General features: G+C 39.0%; 2 protein-coding genes across 3 annotated transcripts; one reads left to right on the forward strand and one right to left on the reverse strand.

Moving 5' to 3' along the window:
* Positions 1-4415: 4415 nt before the first annotated feature.
* Positions 4416-7843, reverse strand: LOC124060325 (integrin subunit beta 3 binding protein). 2 transcript variants are annotated; one of them, XR_006843552.1, is made up of 7 exons: positions 7740-7843; positions 7090-7126; positions 6844-6916; positions 6085-6139; positions 5007-5085; positions 4658-4794; positions 4416-4441 (listed from the first exon to the last, which is right to left on the reverse strand). XR_006843552.1 is itself a non-coding variant. In XM_046391145.1 (7 exons), the coding sequence occupies exons 1-7, from the start codon at positions 7742-7744 to the stop codon at positions 4425-4427; spliced, it is 354 nt and encodes a 117-aa protein (XP_046247101.1). In that variant the 5' UTR covers positions 7745-7843; the 3' UTR covers positions 4416-4424. The 2 variants fall into 2 exon arrangements, 1 of the variants encoding a protein (XP_046247101.1); XM_046391145.1 differs by having other exon boundaries at positions 4658-4745.
* Positions 7844-8260: 417 nt separating this feature from the next.
* Positions 8261-20066, forward strand: efcab7 (EF-hand calcium binding domain 7). Its single transcript, XM_046391143.1, has 13 exons — positions 8261-8401; positions 8965-9176; positions 9445-9531; positions 10164-10389; positions 12506-12627; positions 14935-15076; positions 15889-15998; positions 16656-16819; positions 17247-17380; positions 17505-17653; positions 17916-18125; positions 18981-19088; positions 19309-20066. The coding sequence occupies exons 1-13, from the start codon at positions 8272-8274 to the stop codon at positions 19387-19389; spliced, it is 1875 nt and encodes a 624-aa protein (XP_046247099.1). The 5' UTR covers positions 8261-8271; the 3' UTR covers positions 19390-20066.
* The last annotated feature ends 1148 nt before the right edge of the window (positions 20067-21214 follow it).

A 21214-nucleotide genomic window follows, 5' to 3' on the forward strand; every position in this document is an offset into this window, starting at 1 on the left:
GCACGGGTGGGGAGGATTGCATAGTTTTAGCCATAAAGGGGATGAGAGTTGCCATCTGAAAGAACATTATTTGCACAGCGTTGCAGCATTGTGGTTAATGTAGAATCAACATTTGTCAGCTGCCTGGCAGAGGCTCCGGTGGGTAGACAGGGTCTAACATGTCAGAGGATTCGTTCCCACCGTTTGAGACACTTCTCCCGCAAATGAATGACGCCTTCCGAGACATCTCAGCCTCACAACTGACAGCACAGATTCCACATTCATCTTCTGCCTTATCTCCGCGGGATCATACGCGCAGAAGGTGAAGAGCAATTCCATTAGCTGTCAACAGCCGAGATGCTTCGCTAACAAAAACCTGGGGAATATGGGAGAGGAAAACATGATTGTAACCCCACTGGCACCCTGTGATATTACACACACTGCAGTCACTGTCAAGACTGAAGGTTCACAAAGAAGAGAGTTAACAGGAGGCGTATTTTCCATAAACCAAAGTGATCTGTTAATAAACCAAGATGTATGACAATGGATTTCTGTCAGTCTTTAAACTAGAATTTGTAATTCATTTTAAGTAAAAAAAAAAAAAAAATGAAGTAGTGTGAAGTGGATTATTGTACCTCAGCCCATAATGGATTTCAGAAAGTTGTAGGAGCTCCCCTTCTTTATATTTTAAAAAAGAGAGATGATAAACCCTTAGGTATTTATAGATGAGTTAAAGTGTTTATTTAAAAAAAGAAATGCCCACTTTTTATCTGGGTGATGTTTAACATAACGCAAGCAGCAGAAAAATGCAGAAAAGCAGAGACAGTCTGAACAAACAAAACTGAACTCAAAGTCAACTACAATCTTAAAAACCTACTCTTTGGTAACATTAACTGAAAAAAGTCCACCATTTTCAGTCCACCATCAGCTACGGTTTTCTTATGGAAAAGAACACTTGTTTGTTAACGTTTCAAAGAAACCTAGAGACATATTTTATGCATCCTAAGATGAAATGCAATGACAGTCACTAAATCAGAAATCACGCCTGAAAAGATTGCATACTCTGCAACCCACGTTGTCGATCGAAGGCCACTAGCTTCACGTGGACTGAAAGAGCCTAATATACAACTCCCCCCTCCTTTAATTGCACCTATGTGTTCAATCAGAAAGCATAAAACTCTCAGTGGGTAGGTGGCATCTGTCTGTGAGGCCTGCTAGGATTGATGTGCCAGAGTCTGGGAGCTGCCTGGACCGGCAGACCCACGACCTGCGACACAGCCCAATCACTTTTATGACATCTTAAGGAATCTTCTTTTTAAATACAGCCCCATTACTGCTGACATACAAATCTTTCCCAACGTGGCCCCAGCTATGGCCTGATCAATTTTTACACTGCTGAGCCTTCCCCGTTCCCCTCATTTTGTCATCTCCAAATTCATATTACATAGGATTTTCTTATGGGAAAAACTGCAATAAAAATACGTTACCACCCTGAAGATGCGGACAAGTCAGTGCTTGGCTGTTGCTTAAAAGCTTCGGAGAAAATAAAATTTGTTTCTGTAGTAAGCAGAACTGTTTAAATGTTATTTATTTTTATGTTCCTAAGAAAATATATTGTGAAGCGCAGCATTGATTTAGAACATAACCATGTCTGGATACGGGTTGGAGAGGCTGAATTTATGAATCCTTTGCACAACTCCTTTAATTGAATTTTCCAAATCTCTCACCACACACAAATAATCAATACCTACTGCTGAGGGAAACTTGCCTCAGAATTATTAGGGCCTTTCTTTTTCAATTTTGTAGTCATCAGCACATACAGACGCTGCGGGTTTTTGTAATGCCGCGACTAGACCCAGAGGATTTATGCTCGACCCAAGCTTGATTGCTCACCAAGAGTGACTTCTTTAGAACGCTTACTGAAACTTTTGTTAACCTTACAGGGCGGCCATAAGCGCTTCTTAGCACTGCACTGTCACTCGGAGGAAAGACATGGTTTTAACTATCACAGCTTAAGGTGGAAACGAGATGATAGAGCAGGATAAAACGGAGAGAGGGAAAGAAAGTTGTAGGGAAAAAAGACATAGGAGCACTGGGATTGGAGGACTGGCCTTCAAGGTTTAAATGTCCTCATGGATTTACTCAGCCGCCTTGGCAGGATGGAGGTGCTAGAGGCTTGAGGGGGAGAGCCTGGGGCACAGAGTCTGATCATGAGGAAAGGGCTCAGTGCTGTGTAATGGCTGCCATGCCAGACTTGCCACACTACGTCCAAGTGCTCTCCTACAAATGGAAAGTTATCATTTTAAGCTGCTACAGCCTCACTTAGTCTGGCTACTGGTCATAGCTAATGTTAGCAAACTTGAATCAGATATTTCGGTATAACTGACAACAGTGAGTCAGGTTGCCGTCTCTTCTCTTCTTGTCCTACCGTTTACATTTTCCCATTATAATGTTATGAATAGTCTGTGTATTTGCAGCAGTCATGTGTCACTATTGTCCGCATGTTTTCCTCCCCAGTCTTGATGTCCCAATGGAAAGGGAGCAAATAGGTGCCATACGTTTAAACCAGCTATATGATTATGCACACATCTTGATTTAAAGTGATGTTATATGAGCATGGCTCAGGTAATGGGGTGCTATGCCCAGTCATTTGAAGGTATGTTGCAGCCCCTAAAACAGTTAAGTTTTAAGTTAAGTTTTCCTAATTTAAAGTATCCAATATCCAATTTGAAATTTGAATATTGAGTCCATGAGTCCATTACAATGTTCTATAAATCTATTGATCATTACAGAGCACCTCATGAAAACAGCTGATGTGACGGGGAAATTAGTCAAATACATATTCACTATCAAAAGCCACATAGTACATTAGTATACCTGTAAAAATACAATAATAATTTAATATATATATATATATATATATATATATATATATATATATATATATATATATATATATATATATATATATATATATATAGTATGATAGTATGGCAATACATACAGTGCAGTCACTTTGTCAGGAACATCAAAGCCATTTTCATTATACTTTTGTTCTCATAACTTGGTACATGATACAATGTCAAGCTGAGAGAACACCGAGCAAATACTGTGTAATCCTATGCCTTCTCAGAACACTTCAACCTTCCAAAGTGCTTCTTACAGGGCGTACATGGTCTCAAAGCCTAAGGGCCAGTGAATCTAAACAACCATTTTACACTAGAGCAGACTCATGCTTCAAGATACCATCAACAGCATCTGTCTGGATTTCACGCTACCAAACAGATATAGGCCAGAACTCTTCAGCAGCCTTGAATAACAGTTTGTTTACTTAAAATGTGTGTCTCAATGCACATAGAGGGTCAATTCTCTCCCACAGCTATCTGCCTTGACATTGTGAAGTCTGTTGTTATAAGGAGCCTAATGCAAAACTGATAAATTTCACGGATCTACCATGTGACAAAAATGTGACATTCCTGTGGCGTGGATCCACAATGCATCATGTATCTTCGGCTCCCTTACTGGAACTAATTAAAATAATTTCTAACAACCTTATCGCAAAACAAACTTGCCTCCTGACAATACCCCCTATTAATTTTACACAAGTGGCCATTGTATGTTTGGATCACAAGAATTGCTCTGCTGCAGGCACAATATGTGCCTAAAATAATCAAATTAATTCTTTCCCTAGGAAATCTACTGACTTGTTTGTGTAACCATAACAAAATGTTTTTCTCCAAAGGTTGCAAAGAACACGATTGTCTTTAACAACTGAAAGAAATGTCCACTGATGCTGTTGATGCTAAATATCAAGGCAGAAGTAGGAAGAAGCAAATCAAAGAGAGTGCAGTGGCGGATGGGGAATTCCGTAGGAATGAAACAGCCTTGTGACTCTATTTGTTTTTCTGCTCATCTTGGAAAAAGCCAAACAATTGAGACAAAAATGTTTTCTTACAGGCCTTTAAAGATATAGAGATAAGGTCATAGTCACAACTGGCTAAATGGAGCTGTTAAGTGAGGACTGCCATTGAAAAATAACCGTAAAATAGTCTTGATACAAGCAAATAGTCGGGGCACCAGCCTCATATTCCGCACATAACTTTAGGTAGATGTCCAATCTAATGTCAGATTCAAGTTGTCCAATAGACCAAAATTAATGTGCCCCTTAAGAAAACAGGTATTCAGTTTCTACACTTTCAAACACGTGTGTAAATCTTGTGATATTGTTGACCACTCCGCTCCTCTTAGCACGTGGCCATAAAGCCTCTCAGTGATCAATGTGATAATAACCCAGTAATGTGAAGTAGGTGTGTTTATCTTGATGGAGTAAAAACATAATAGCACATGAATATTAAACCATAAAAGATTGTTTAGTCTAACACTTTGTGAGGTTTATTACAATTACCTTGACTTTGATGCTTGGGGTCTTTTTTTTCCCTCAAAGTTTACTTTAATCTGGATGCTGAAACAACACAAATGCAATTATTTTAAAAGTACGAACAAATAGAGTCTCTAACCCAGAATTAGTGCTGTCTTGTGTCCAGTCATAATCAACTTCTTGAATGTGCATTTTAGATCCAGTGGGGTAAGTTGAATATAGCAGTATATAACTCCTTTTCAACTCCTGGCCGACTTTCAAAGTCACATTCAACACTGTTCTGTTCATTTGCATACTTACTCAGCTCCCTGAGCCTCTTTAGCTCAGTCTTCAGGTCAGCAGAAGAACCAGTGAGGAAATGTCCTTGTTCACTGCTGCCCTCTGCTGACTAATTAAAATACAAGACTCAAGGAAATAAAAGGAAAACCACAAAATCCCTAGCAACACACAGGAAATAACGAGGAAAGGGAAAAGATAGCTAACAGCATTAGAAATGAGTGAAGGCGTATTCTGAAAGGAAAAGTCACGTCAAAAGTGAATATTCAGTGTGTAATAAAAAGCATAATTTCTCAATCCCAACATATGAGAGAGACAGAGACATTTCCGCCACATGTAAAGATTTAAGACCAGAGGAAAAAATCTTTCTCACGAATGTTTCCTCCAGCTCTTTCCTGGCTTTGATAAATGCATCCACTGACTGTTCCAGTTTAGAACGTAAGGAGTCCAGTCTGGTCAAAACAGAAGAAGTGGGGTGACAATGCACAATGACATGTTCACAGGCCTTCATATTACATTTCTGACAGTATGAATCATATGAATACATGATTGAAACCTAAAATCTATCTCTTAAAGGACTACACATAGGTATTAATATTGACTAGATTTCGGTTTGTTACATCTTGATCAGCTAGTGGGTTAAGCTGGTGGTGTGTGAATGAGTCTAAAGAAGAGATTTAACACATAGATAATTCATATGAATGGTGTGTGGAAGATACAATCAAATACAGATAAAAAAAAAAATAGCAATTTCATGTTTACTATTTCAAAATAGCAACTGTTTATGATCTAAATAACTGTCCGTAACTAAATGCTTACTTACAATGCCCTGTTGTAAGGCAAGTACTCATTATTATTTATTAATTTAATTAATTTTCTTTTAAATGGTTTTTAATTGTGCTGGGTTGTACTTTTGTGGTTCACTGGTTTGGAAGTGTGTCGGTTTTTAAAACACTGCTGTGGCCCAAACGACCCTAATATGACATAACCAAGTGAGTGTTATGAATGTACTGTAAACCGAGCTCATGTAACGTATGAGTGTCAGCACTATAAAATTAAAAACTAATGCTTGTCTTGATAGATGGGCCAGACACCAAATGTCTGCCTTGACTAAGGAAATGGCTCTTGTGTTAAGTGACTCTTATACAACTATTTTTAGTGCTATGTAAATCACTGATAATTTGGCCAGTGATGGATCTCCATCATTCCCTGTCTCCTGTCATTAAATTCTGATATGTCATTATGACCATCAGGAAAGTGTGGCAATTGAAATATAGCAACTCATAAAAGGGAAGTTCTCTGTAACCCTTTCACTCTGTGCACAACTTTGGTTCTCTGTGTACTGACAGCCAGCAGTGAAAAAAAATATTTTGCAGCTTACGATAAAAGTGATGAATGAAAACAATTTTTAAAAATATGATAAATGCAAAAGCTGGGACTTAAGTACTTACTTCTCCAACTCTGTCTGTGGGACCTCTAGTTCATGTGTTGTGACTTTGGTCCTCCCTGTTGATTAAGCACCACATCCTTATTAACACAAGGCATAGGTGCAAGTTACTGTTGCTTTATGGACTGACAAAGCGACAGTATTATACACAATTAAAAGTTATAAACTAAACAGTCCTAAGAGTGACCTTTTCAGGAAAGACAACAATCCAAGCTCTATGATCTCAAATGCAGCTGGAGAGTATTCACAGACACGTGTCATTTCCAGGGGCGGCTACAGAATGGAGTTTATGGGTTGAGGTAATTCATCTGGAAGTACGAATTGTGCAGTTATCTTAATAGTGGATGTTCATGAGAGGAAAATTATAGGAGGATCAGCTCTTTAAACGTGAAGTCAGTAGTTTTTAAATTGTCAAGTCACAGAAAAAGAAAGCAAACACACCTTTTCACAGTCACAGATATACTGTGTGGGAAAAAGGACCACATTTAGAGTTTGGGATGCGCAGTGTGTTACACAGGTGTTCATTTTTCACCAGTCGGAACAGACTGGATAGCATTTAGACATGGGACACAGTTCTGACAATGACCAATAACTCAGTGCCATTCTTGGAAGAAAAAAATCAAGGACAGTTTTTCACTAGTGTGGACATGGTCTAAATTCATTTGTCCTGCTTCTATGTGTAGCTCATGATCCTGTGGGTTTGGAACATCTTTTGTCACATGTTACACTGACATGAGATCTGCAAAGACATTTGTCAACAAACCTGCTTGAGAGCTTGCAGTCCCAGCCAAACGAGCCTGAGTTCTTGCAGGTACTGGTATATTGGAAACTGGGTGCTATTCAGGACAGACAGAAATTGATGAAAACAAGTCATTATAAGTCACATTTTTAACACATACAGCCTAAATGTTGTACTTTACACCTTACACAGAGCTGAGAGATCAGTATCTCAGTTACATTATATTGTCATTTTCAGTACACCTGGTATGAGGACCATTTATTTACTTACATGATGGGCAGTGTCCATCGGCTGAGCTCTGCTCACACTGTTAGTGAAGATAGGTTTTGAAGAAAAAAGTTATCTACAAAGCCATTCTCGTTTATTTGAATCTTCAGTGTACTTAGTGATAGTATTCCAGTGATAGTGGAATGTGCTCACACTGACATTTTAGCAACAACAGTATCAGTAAAATACAGTACATCTGTACAACAAAACAACAAAACATGAAGGCTGATGCCACAGCAAACTTTATAATAATAAGCAACCACACTATTCAGTCCTTAATAAAGTATAACATCGTTACTGAAGTCATACGCAAACTAGATAAGGATTAAATCAAGAAAGAAAATGTGAGCCTGAAAAGTTGCGTACAATGAATTGAATTGAATATAATTCAATATATCAGTTTAAATCCGTTCTATGTCTAATATCATAATATATGTATAATCAGTCGGTAAATAAAGATATAATAGTCGGCGGTGACAGTTGTATAACTGTTCTGCTCTACTGGTGCCATACAGAAAGGTTATAACATAAAGTATTTCTGAATTAACTTAGAGTTCAAGTTCTGCTGGTTACCATACGCTTAATAAAGAATCAATGAAGTAATCAAGGAAATCAAAGCGACAGATATAGAAGATACAGTGAACAATACTCACGGCATTTCAAGTCGTTTGTCTTGCAGAAATTCGTTTGTGACAAATTTGAGAAACTGGCGCTTTTGCCACACTCAAACGGTTCGTGTAAAACATCTGTCTTAAATATGGTTCCGGGCGTGTCTTTTTTTGCAAAAATGACTCGAACCACGGAACAAATTATTTGAATGCAAATAATAATTTATAGTCTAAATATTAAAATTTTCTGATACTGAAAATAGGCCGGCATTACATTAACAGCAACGGGAAAGATTAACGTTTGTTTCTTCAGGGTTGATTTTGGTGAACGCTGGTGGATATTTGTTTACCTAGTAACAGGCAGCAGATGGAAACGGTGTTTCTCAAATTTCATTGCTAACGTGATTTTGATTTTTATAAAAGTCATCTGACAAACGTTCGGCTGGTCGTTAAAGAGTGGCGAAAAAGTAAAAATAATAGAATTTACACCAAGTTAGCTGCCGTATTTGGTTGTCGTCAGCTTTCGAAGTTGGAGAGTGATAGCTAGCGGTTACCAGGTCGGTCTCTTCTTCCAAACATGTCTTTTCCAGAGTCAACCAGTCCTTCTAATGAAGAAGAGGCTTTCTACATGCACTGCAGAGCCGCATACATCTCTGTGTTCAGATCTAGTTTGATAAATATCGCCTCCAAACAGCAACTATGTCGGGGTAAGCTAACTGTGTGTGTCAACTAACGTTACTGCTATAATATATATATAATGTTAGCATAGATGCAGGCGTAGATGCTTTAACTTCCCAGCGTAGAGAGACACTCCTCTGTGTTTAAATACTGACTTACATGTCCATAAAGTATTTGGATGGGGATTATGTAAATTATTTAGGGTGGATTTCCCCTTTAAAGAACCTCCAATGTTGATTCTAAAGTTTCCCCCCCAAAAAAACTGACAAGATGATGCAAAAGACATTTAGATCGATTTTATTTCACAGAGTAAACATGGAGTCTTATGATGCTTTTTTTTTAAAGCTACTTGAGGGAAAATAAAAGGAGAAAGTGCATGTTGAGTTGACAACTTCTGCAGAAAACAGTACAGGCATTACAACAAAACCCACTGTGGGAGATTTTTCATGTTTCAGTAATGTACATGTCATATTATCGGGGATGCCAGAAAATCTATTATAAGAGAAAAACAAAAACAGTCTGTGGGCTAAATTTGTGATCATCAGCCTGTGCTACTGTAAATTTAATGTCCTGTTCCATTTATCTGATCAAGTTCTCCAGCAGGCTGGTAGAAATCCATCCCTAGCAACTCTCAGCAAATACTGGACCCCGACAACATCCAAACTGAACTTCGATGACTTCTGTGAGATTCTCAAGCGTGAGAAAAAAACTGAGGAAACTGAGCTGCTGAGGGCCTTCAAAAAGATGGATGTGAACAGTGATGGCTACATCTCTCACAGTGAACTGGAGAAGGCCCTTACTACTGTGAGTGGAATAAAACATTTTTTATCAGGCAGTTCTGCCTGAATGGCCCATTTATTGTTTTAGATTCATGTTTCGGTTTTGGCTACAGTTGTTAATTTTGAATGAACTACGTGATGCTGTGTAATCAGCCAACTTAGCTTACCTCAGCAACTGTTGCTTTACTGGTATAGACTACCTAAACATAAAACTATTCAAATCAATGATCACCTCTTGCTCAAATAAAAAACTAACTTGTGGTTTTATACTAAAAATATTTTGAATCTTCCAGAGGGGAGAGAAAATGACCACTGAAGAGGTGAATGCAATTTTCTCATTACTGGACATCAACAAAGACGGGAAACTGGACTATTCAGAAGTAAGTACAGACTTCTGTTCTTACCGATCCTCCTACCACTTTGCTTGCCCCCAATACGCCTCACCGATTAGTTTTGATGAATAAATAATAGCTCTGTTATTGATCGATTGTATTTTCAACACTTGTCCGTTTATCTTATGTTTCCAAGCCTGTGAGAAAGTGTATTTTAAATACATTTGTTTCTTTTTTGAGTGTCAGTTATTTAAACATTTCATCTGATCAATAAGCCCAAGATAATCAATGTTCCAGCTTCAGAACAAAGGAGAGCATTGAGGAGAAAAACCTTTTGAGACCGTTGAATTAAACCAACAAGGGTCAATGGGACTGACTTTCACACTTCCACCTGTATTGTTACTACTTGCTACAGATAATACACTTTGCTTTGAACCAGTTCAAATGCATCACAGTAACGTCTAAAATACTTTTTTACGTCTCATTTGTTCAAAAATAGGTTTTCAAATTTAAATGAATTCACATAAGCCACAGAAGAATCAGTGAAGTGGCACAGAAAAGTGTTTATGTAGTGTCATATGGTTACCTCCGTCTTAGATATAAGCTTTTCTGACCTTCTCCCTTTCCTCAGTATATCCCCATGTATCATCCACTTATGAGTGGTTTCCTGTTGCTGTCAGTTCTGCAGAGTGTTTGTGTCTACGGTGGAGCAGTGTCAGGCAGCTGTTTTGGAGAGGCTTGAGGCTAACGCCAAGCTGAAGAGACAGAACTTTGGCAGTCAGTCGTACAGCCCTCCAAAGAGCTCTGTGTCATCAGCATCACCAGCTGTAGAATCGCAAGCGGCAGCGGCTCTTCCTCAGCCTCCAGAAACTCCGCGGGCAGACTCAGACACAGCACTCAAGAAAGGTACAACATGTGACACCTCTGAATAATCTAACGTAACCATGGTTGTTTTACAGTCAAGTATGTGGGCTTTGATTTTTGTAATAAATATTATTGAAAGATAAAAATTTGAAAGGCAGTTCCCCAATCCCATCCTGATTTAAACAACAGCAAACTTTCAAAATAAACCAGGGAGAACAAGACTTTATTTTTAAATTTTTCTCAATATATTAGTTTTCAGTTCAATTTATTTATATAGCGCCAAATCAGAACAAAAGTTGTCTCATGACACTTTCCAATTCGAGCAGGTCTCGGCCAAGTTGCAGTTATTGTATGTCTCCAGAACATAACTGCAGCTTATGCCACACCATCCACAGGTCCAAAGTCGAAGCCAATGGTGAATGCACATTAAGTACACTTCAGATTCCAATTTATAGTTCCACACCCATACACACTGCTTGCCCCAATACGCCTCACCGATTAGTTTTGATGAATAAATAATAGCTCTGTTATTGATCGATTTTTCACTCCCCATGACAAATCACCTCATTAGGACAGGCCATACATCATAATAGCCACACAATTAGTGCAGCTTGTTTGGAGGGAGGAGACGGTAAAGCTTTGTTATTTGGGTAATCATTTCTGCCATTAAGAGATTGACAAAAGCTCATGTGCAGTGAAGAAAAATGCCACCTTTTAACTGTTGCTTTGGAGATGGGACTTAATAAAAACAGGTATCAAGTCCAGCTTCAGCCTTCTACAACCATACATAATGTACTGGTAGATTTTTTTTAAAATTATTTTGTAAAAAGCAGCATCAACAGCCAGTTGGAAGTTGGATGTAAAAATCCACTTTCGGCCCTTTAAAAGCAGCATTTTAAGGAAAGAGAAGCACAGAGAAGCTGGATGAGTGAGCCAGGGACAAGCCTGCAGTGGGAAGATAGATGGGGTTGATTTAAGTGGTCAGTCCATGTTCATGTTATTGATTCGGAGGATTCCACCACTTCTCACTGGGGAGATGATGAGGGATTAGACGGTGGTCAAGAGGAGGGCCCAGTCGACCACCACTGCAAAAACAAATGAGCTCCCACATAGTTGTCTGGATTATCACATTATTGTGCCTCTCCCTCGTATTGATTTATACCCACTACATTTTAACAAGACTCCGGCATGAGAAGCGACGTGATCGCACATGTTGAATGGGTTATTCTTGAAGCTCAAAAACAGTTTTGATTGCTCATTTGGTTCAACATTTGTCAGTAGAAGCCAATACTACCCTGAGAAATGTGTTATAACCGTATGGGGCATGAGCAATTTTGGCGGATAATTTTGCAAATAATTGATGTGATAGAGGTGTATTATTTATCATGTGTTTTGCATCTTACATGTTTTGGTGAACAGTTAGACCAAGTGATCAATTGTTATGGTGTCTCGCTGATAATTGGTCTGTTTAGTTCAATTCTTGGAGTTTCCTGTATAAAGTCACACTGAAATTTTGTTAAGCCACATTTCAGTGCGTCTTTGTTCACATTTGCACAACAGCTACAATTTAGTCCACTAGATTAAAATACTGCCATCAATACAAAATAGATCCATGACATACCATGACAGTAGGTCTATTTATTTCTCTGCTACGGTAATTTGCTTGCAAGCCTATCACATTACTTTGCATCTTGATTTTCAGGCCTGGAAACAATCAGACCCCTCATTAGTGGATTGATATTTTCTGGCTTCAATTAGTGTCCAAGGAAAAAAGTTGTGCGAGATAATGGATTTGAGAGGGTGCTGTTATGCCATCTGTGATTTAAAATGCCTCCATAATTAATTAAAAGCGAGTCGAATTCGAGATCACACTTTTTCCAAGCCCAACACAAAATAGCTGCCTTTACTTGAACTTCGGGAATGGACTTACTGAGAAGACAGATTACAGTGTCGATTATGTTGTGCACCTCATCTCTCTTTTGAAAGTGTGTTTACTGATTGGAGAGGGGAGGGCTGTACTTAATCTGTCAGTCAGCTGAGCTTTCTGTTCTGTAGCAGCAATGTTATGACTTGATTTAGCCATAACAAGTTTTTATGTCTGTTTTCTTGTCAGCGTTTATTGCTGTGAGTTTTTATGTTTGTCTCTGGTGCGTCTCAGACAGCCGATCATCCTCCCGTCCTTCTTCTGCTCGCAGCAGGCGGTCGTCCCTGTCGAACCCGATCACTATGACATCCAGCAGCGCGAAGGCCAGCAAAATACAAGAGCCCTCAGGCTTACAGGTAAACCTCCTCTGTAGTCACGATGGCTTCAGAGCTGAACCAAGTGATTACCTTCATTATCAATGAATCTGTCAGTTATTTTTCCGAGGAACCGACTGATCACTTTGTTTACTGTCATCTTAGAGCCCAGGTTTTTCAATCAACACTCCTAAAACCAAAGATATTCAAATTACAGTGACGTGAAGCAGATAAAAATCCTCTCATTTGAAAAGCTGGAAAAGGTTTGCATGAAAATACCCATAAAGGTGTATTGACATGAACCCAACTTATATTTCTGAGGTCATGTTTTTTAGTCAGCCATGACAGTTTAAAAAAATCTTTCTAATAAAATGCTAAATAAAGTAATAAGACAGGTAGGGTTGTGAAAGTATAATTCTGCTATTAATCTTTTAATCACAGAATTTAACACAGTAATTCAAACTAATCACTTATTAGTTACATGATTTGCAATATGCTTATTATCTTCTCAAAGCAAAATTCCGTTTTTTGAGTCCAAAAGATTAACTGCTTTTACCATCACTGACAAAACCTGTAAATCTTAGTTTGTGGACTCCAGTGAGAGACTCCATGATGAGAAGGCACCTTGCAGTCCCGCTGCTCTCCCAGTGTTTTTAATGGGTGAATTTAGCCCCGGGTGGATAGATACACACCGTATTGATCCAGGACTCTTTGTTTTCACACTTTTTGGCTTAACCTCAGCTGATTTGCTTTACAGCAAGAAAAATAAATAAATAAAAATAACACCACCACCACCTCCTTCCCAGCTCCATCTCTCAGGTCCAGGCACGGTGTTGAGATTGAAAAGGGCCAAACATCATGGAGGTAAAAGAATGTGTGTCCAGAGATTAGCTCAGAGGGAAGCTCTGCTTGCTATATTGGGTGCTATATCGCCACAGGCTGATAATTGGGAGGTGGAGGGTGGAGGGTGGGCTGTGTTTTCATAGTAGCGGTGTGTATGTGTGCATGTGAGTGTGTGTCCTGCAGTAGGCAAATGTGCTGTCATGACTACAAACGCAATTAGTAAGAAATGCTCTTTATTCTCAGCCTTTTTTATGTGAAGCTTCTGATTAAAACAGTTATAAGAAAAGGTGCGTGGTTTGAATGTGTGCATGCTTTGAATGTGTGTGTGTGTGCGTGCGTGTGTGTGTCCTGCGACCCTCCACGCAGCAGTAAATCAGACCTGTGGCCGGAGCAGTTGACAGCAGCTGTATTAGTCTGCAGGCTGACCCTCTCTCTATGGTGGCATTAATTCTGATGTCTTTAAGCAGTGGAGAGGTGCCCATGGCAATTTCCCTCATTTAATATTGTCTGGACAAACCACTGAAGTGTTATGGTTTGATCTTTTATGCCTCTCACAGCCCAAGATAAATACTCTGAGAAAATGGCTTTTCTCTAAAGGAGTGACATGCTCCGTCTTTATGGCACTTTCTTTGTTTAACTTGGTGATTTATTTATCCACTAAAAGGATATATAGCCTATTCCAGACTAGCTTGGCCCTTCAGTGTCCTCTTACTGTGTGTCCACACCAACCGTGTTTTCATTTAATGTGTCTCCAATGAGTAGAAGGAAAACTTCCTTGTTTTGATGTTCCTGTTCAATTTCAAATTATTACCTCATTTCAGTCGTGCTGCCAGACAAAGGAACAACAGGATTTCAAAGTCAGAGAAATATTAGGATTCATAAATACTGCAAAAGTAGCCTCTTGATAGTTTTGAATGACTGCTTGCCCAAGATTGAAAAGGCTGTATTTATCAAAGTTAAATGGGCTTCAATTTGCAGTATCAGGTCCAGGAGGGAGATCCACTTCAGCCCTCAGCAGAAACACAGTGCAACGCTTCTGCCCCCCTCTGGATCAGCATGAGTACAGCAAGTGTTTACATGCTGACATAAACTGTGTAATAATGAATATGCCCCCTGAAGGCTGGAGTGCTAATCATTACAACGGCAGCTTCTGTTCATCAAGTGAACAACCTCACTGTTGTGATTGACTGCTTAATTCGCTTTTTTATGCCAAAATATACTTCCCCCTTCACAAGATCAATCCCTCTTTTAGTAGGAACTGCAAATTAGTTTTGGTTTCTGTTGAATGAATAAATGCATTTTGTTGTCAAGCAGCAAAACAGTTTCTTGGAATTGTGTCAGAATGATGTACATGATGTACTGTATTTTCATGTGATCATTCAGGGGGCTTAAAATAACAACAACTTTTCTGATAAGTCTTAGGAATCATTATTCTTCTGTTTTATGAGCCACACTGTTCTGTTTGTATGACTGTGATGGTGTCAGTAATGCTGTCCATTTTTCCAGGAGTGGCATCACAGTTACGTGAAGGGCTGTTTCTACTTGGAGCATGATGGGAGTGTGAGCTCTCTGCAGTACCAACTCCACATCCCCCAGACAACCAACGTCTACCTAACAATCCAACCACTCGGCCTCAGCCACAGACCCGGTACTGGCACTGTTTTATGTTAAATATAAGCAAGAATCATAAAAACGGTCAAAAAGCAGTAACCCTATTGGCCACAGGGGCGTTGATTAGGGCAGTCAGAGGCAGGACAGCACCTCTGAAGCTGGCAGGAATTCAGCAGTTTGCTCAAAGATTCTGGTTGGGCCTCAACCCTTTGGGATTCATTGTGCCAAAGTCCCATATTTCAAACTCTTGCTGGGCTGTTTCCTGCTCCATTGCTTCACCACTGTTTTTAGTGACGTACAGTATAGTTGCGCAATTTTAAAGAAGCTTTTTGTGACATTGTAACATAAATAAAGCATCGCCACAGTCGTTTTCAGGTCATGAATCATAAACAAGAAGACCTCACATAAGACTGGCTTCTTTTATTGGCCTCTGCATTGTATTTTACATTGCGTGGCAGCAGGTCAGATCTTGCAGGAAATGTGCTCGATTGTGTTTCAGCTCAGTGCACAATAATTTACGAAGAGGAGTTCAGTTCATAAAATTGGAGCCTGCAATATAAGATAATGGATTCATGTAGGCGGTGGAAAATCACTACATATGTGCTTTAGTAAAGACAAAGATAAAAGCTGAAATGGCTTGTAAAGTGTCAGGTTTCAGAAAAGACCACATAAACCTGCATATATTAAAATTACATTTGATCCTTTGTATTATCCATCAGAGGTTTGTATGCAGTAGTTTTATATTGAATATACTGAACATAGTAGTTTTGCTTCTGTTGACAAAATGGACAACGTGTTACATAATAATCTAGACAAAAGCATCTTGTTTTATGTTGTGTTATTTTTCAGACAAGCCTTCATCGTGGATAACAGTGGACACGGCTCTTTTTGTCACATCAGCTGGTGAAACCAAAGACGACTCAACTTTAGTGTGTTTCACTGAGTCAAAAGACAGAGAGGTATGTTTGTGTGTGTTGAGGGGCGTACATGTATATAAATTTTGTTCATATTTAGCTTTGATTATTCGCAGTCATGCTTAATTTCAGAGTTTGTTTGCTAAGCAAATGCTATCAAATATTTACCTCCCGATGAATAATGGCCAGTGGTCCAAAGGTAGTAGGCTGTGGTGCATGATGTATTCAGACACAAGTCCTTCATTCAAAACGTTGGTGTAGTAAGTATTATTATCAAATACTGGTGTATTGTCAGTGTTTTACTGTTAGGGTTTTACAGCTAATTCGAGTTTCTTTTTAATCTCTTATTTATCCTAACCCATAAAGAAGAATAAAGAAGCATTTATTCCCTCAATTTGCAAAAAGAAAAAAAATCTAATTGAAAAACAAACAAGTGTAGAGATACATGGTTTTCACTGAGCAGGAAAGGTATAAAAATTATTATCTGAAAAATGACAGAAAAAATGCGTTAGAGTAGAAATTAAATTTGCATATAAAGCAAATACCCTGATGTACTCAAGTAAAATACCTCAACTTTGTACTTAAGTACACTAAAAGTGGTAGAGGCCATTTCTGATGCTATTAAGTTGATACTTGATTGTGTTACATTCCAGCATATGTTCAGTGTGTTTAACTTACCTCGTTACTTCTTTGTTCCTGCAGAAGTACATTTGGAGAGGAGAGTTGAATGCCGGGACTTACTTCCTGTTTCCCTTCACTAGCGGCTGCAGACTAAGGAAAAGGAGCAAAAAGAGCGTTTGTAATAAACCTGTCGAGCTTGTCTACAGGACTGACAGTGGGGAACTGGACCTCACCAGAGAGCTCAGGTGAGTGTGTGTGCATGCACGTGTGTGTTTATTTGTCTGCTTCATTCCACCATCGGTAGTGTAAAAACACACCGCACAGCAAAGTTTGTTTCAGTAAATGTGAGATGAGATTGTGTATTAATGCAAAAAGTAAGAAGGGGTATTGCAGGTAAGCCTGCATACACATCTATGTCTTTGGTGAACTTTAACATGAGCTTTATGAACAATATGAATTATCATCATCATTGTCATCATCATCATCAGTATTTCATAGTCAATTCTTAAGCTGGACAGTTTCTTTTTAATATCAGTCACAATTCTGTCCTTCTTTAAGTTGATTTGAGATTTATAGCAGTTACAAACAGGATTCTTAGAAACTGTTCAGTCAAGGTTTTTTGTCCTCATGGTCTGTACGACATTTGTCTGTGTTGCTCCCTGTGTGCCACAGGGAGGTGCTGTCTGACATCTTTGAGGTGATAGACATTGACGGAAATGGTTTGCTCAGCTTGGAGGAGTACAATTTCTTTGAGCTGAGGAGCAGTGGAGAGAAATGTGACAGGGATGCCTGGGCAGTCTGCAAGGGTAATCATTCCTATTGTGGTGCTGACACGCAGGGTGGCCAGTGTTACGTTCATGTAAAATTAATATGAAATATAACATAAGGGTTCCAACTTAGCTCTCATTATTTGTTTTGTTGGGCATGCAGAGAACTTTGATATGAGAAAGAACCAGCTGACACGGCAAGGCTTCATGGAGCTGAACCTGATGGAGGCCACAGAGAAAGATGGAGACCCTGCTGACCTGTGGGTCACTCTGGAAGCCATGGGCTACAATCGAATGCTGGAGCTGGTAAATGTGAGTTTACACATACGCTTTCATTTAAAACAACCACATTTCATCACACAGATTTCATTTTAATATGACTTGATGTGATGTAGTCCTCACCTGATGTAGGGCTTAAGTTTGACTCTTGATAATAAAATACATCTTCTACACAACTAACCACTGACCCCAACTCTAATCCTGTGTCCACTCTCGATTTCCTACTAAGTGAAACATATCCACACTCTCAACATCTCTCTAAATGAATGAACTCCTCTACCTCCCTCTTTGTCAGGCTTGTCCATTTCAGATAGACGTACACTGTGAAGGTACTCAGCCATCCATCCAGCCACTCACGATGGACTCGGGGTCCAAGCTTCTGAACCAGGCTATCCAGAAGTCTATCACAGCTCGGACAGGGGCCAAAGCACTGAGGGGACAAGACAACGTCTTCATCTACACCTACCGAGGAGAACACAGAATCTCCTCTCTCATAGCCAACAAGGTAGATGACAGACTTTGTGTAGAAGTGACTGTGACTGTGCTGGTAGAATTTCTGAAACTGAGATATCATAGGATATACAGTGTTGTTGATGTGAAGCTGCCTACACGGTTTAGCAGTGCTACAAAGAGGCAAGTGAATGTTCCTGGTTCAGTGTAGTTGTTGAATTGCAATGCATAGAAATGGCCACTGGGGGGGGGGGGGTGATGAACTTTAAATGAGTGACTGAGTGGAGTCTGAAAGCGAAGAAGCTAGTTTATAAATTCATGAGGTGCTTTAGATCAAAAAAGTGAAGAAAAACCTGAAAGGAATCACATGAGTGTTTATCATTAATGTACCAGATCTCGAGCAGTTTTACTCAAAGCACAGAGAATCAGACTGTCACAGTGTCTAGTAATGATGACACGGGTTTTGTATCAGACACTTGGTGTACAGTGTATGGTTGCAGAGACCATTCGCTCTGTTTGTAATTGATATGCAGCCATCGTATTGATTCTCATAGCAACAGGAGTTACTCACCAACAATGACCTGGTGATACAAAGAAAGTACCGAACAGGAGAAATCTTTGCAATTGTAAGCACTTTAACTCCTCATGAGAGTTCTGGTCTGTCATTTGTTTTTGTTTTATATTGACCCATTGCTTTATAATTCAACTGCCTTGAGTGGGGTTTATTTAGTATTGTTTTGTTAACACATCCAGTGGCCACATAAGGCTGTTGCTTTAGACTATAATCCTGAATATTTAACTGCAGTATTTGTCTGCTTATGTAGCTGTTGTGGTCAGTTTGTGAATAAATGCATATATTTTAAGTTTAAAAAGCTGATTATTGAACTGACCAGTAGCCTTTGTGTTGCAGAACAACCAGAAAGTGACTGTCCATGTAAGCAATGAGCAGAGCAGGAACTGCTGCACCAGCAGAGGCCTGAGTGTTTTTGCTGTCGAGGTGCCAGCCAGGACTAAGATGGTATGAAGTCTTCCTGAGACACTGCCCTGGTTATTATGATAATTGAAAAAAATAAAATAAAATCCTAAGCTATGACTTTGAAAATGTCCCATTCTACTGCATTCAAATGTACAGCTGAACTGTTCATTCTGAATAATAAAATAATTTTATTATAATTGATATGATGGAATGAAATGACTGTGATTTGAATGCTAATTCAAAGATGTGACCTGTCTTCTAGGTGTGCCAACATGTCCTGCCTATTAATGAGAGACAGGATTGGACTTACAACTGTCTGGAGACCATACTGCCCTGCACGTAAAGCTGTGCTCCCATCAGTCATTTAAAGCCTGCTTGTACTGGTGATACTGAGAAGTGATGGGCCACAGATATTCATAAAAGACTGGATTTAATTGGGATACACAGTCCAGAAGGAACACTACCGAATCATTTCAACTTTTAAAAGCTTTGATCAAAGCTTACCTTTGTGTCTCATAAAGCCTGAAATATCAGACTGCGACACCAGGGGCTGAGACCTTCTGCCACTGTGACCTGCTCAGTGCCAGAGATGGTCACTGTAGTCATCAAGTAAAGCAGATAAAGGTTGCTTCTGTTTGTTTTGGTTTTTTTGTTGTGCCTTTATATTCATAATATACTTTGGTTAATGTAGAGAAATGTATGTATCACAATTAAGGTTCTTCAACAACATCCTATCACAAATAAATGATTTTTAGCTTTGTCATGTCACTGTATACAGTCATGTAATTATAAAGGCTGAAACAAATGTTTTTAGATTTTCAGATTTTACTTTTGATATGTTTTTTTTTTACTTTGGAAGATACTTTTCATCGTGTATATGTAAATATAATTATAATATTTATATCGCAGATGTTCCTTGATGTCCTTTCAGTATGCCACACATGAAGCTCTTGTTTCAAGAGAAAATGCATGAAATAAAGGCTGATGCTCTCCTGTTTCACTGTGACTTTTAGTTCCTGTGATCAGACAGGTTTACAGTGTTTGAATTACTTTCCTTGGAAAGTCACCACAGTAGATTTGGAAACCTTGGCTTTCTTTCAGCTCTCCATAAAACACAGCAGTAAATTAACAGAAACAATGGTGCATTCAACCTGCAGTTGGTATAATTTGCTACAGTGACAGCTGGGAATCAAAAGTGAACATTTCTTAAACATTTAAGTAACATATTATGTGCCACAGTGGTTTCGATAATATTTCAGTACTGTCCTGCTGGTCAGGGAGGAAAAGCCCAAAGCTTCTTCTAACATGCAGTGAGGACTTGCTTCAGATTCAAATGTGGCTATTTAAATGCTGTTGAAACGATGGTTATACAGTATGCAACCTGAAGGTCTAAAGAAATGTTCATGTTTTTAACTATATCTCGCATGATTTCAAACACGGAAGTCTTTTGCCCTTGTACTCACAAAATCAGTGCTTATTTCTTATATGTTTAAATAATGGACTGTAGTTTAATTCATGTATAGTCTGTCAGCCTGTCTGAAAAGTCTATGTCACTATTGGTCACCACTCTCCATATTCCTAATACAGTATGTTGCTGTGCTGATTTTGAGTTGGCAATGAAATGCATTCCTTTGCATTGCACTCAAGTCTAAACTTTATTTGCCCTTGGCCTTTCCAGTTGAGAACTGTCTTGACCTACTATTTATATCTCTCAGGCCATTATTTGCCCTTTGACTTTCACTGCTGAAACAGTAGAGCCGGCTAACTAAATGTCACATGGCATGTGAGATGTATTTAATGTCCTGAGCCCCTGTATTTGCTTCCTTTCCCAACACGGAGGTTTAGTAACACTTGACTGCTCAGAGCAGTCAGGCTTCAGGGGTTGTCAGCCAATCTGAATGTCTATTTTCTGACACTGTCATGAGTTTTAAGATAAATTTAAGTTTGTTTCTTTCTCATGTTGAATGATTTCACCCATAATTTTCCTCAAAATTCAAAAATTAAAGTAATTGTGCAATTAAATGAAATTACAAATAAATCAACACTTGAAAAAATGGAAGTGGGAAACAAATCACTTGTCAATAAGATGTATCTTTAACCGGTGGTATAAATTGGGCTATATATCCTCTACACACATACACAAACCCCACTGACAGGTCTGATGTTAA

The sequence above is a fragment of the Scatophagus argus genome, chromosome 6 (assembly GCF_020382885.2).
Source record: "Scatophagus argus isolate fScaArg1 chromosome 6, fScaArg1.pri, whole genome shotgun sequence".
Taxonomy (NCBI): domain Eukaryota; kingdom Metazoa; phylum Chordata; class Actinopteri; family Scatophagidae; genus Scatophagus; species Scatophagus argus.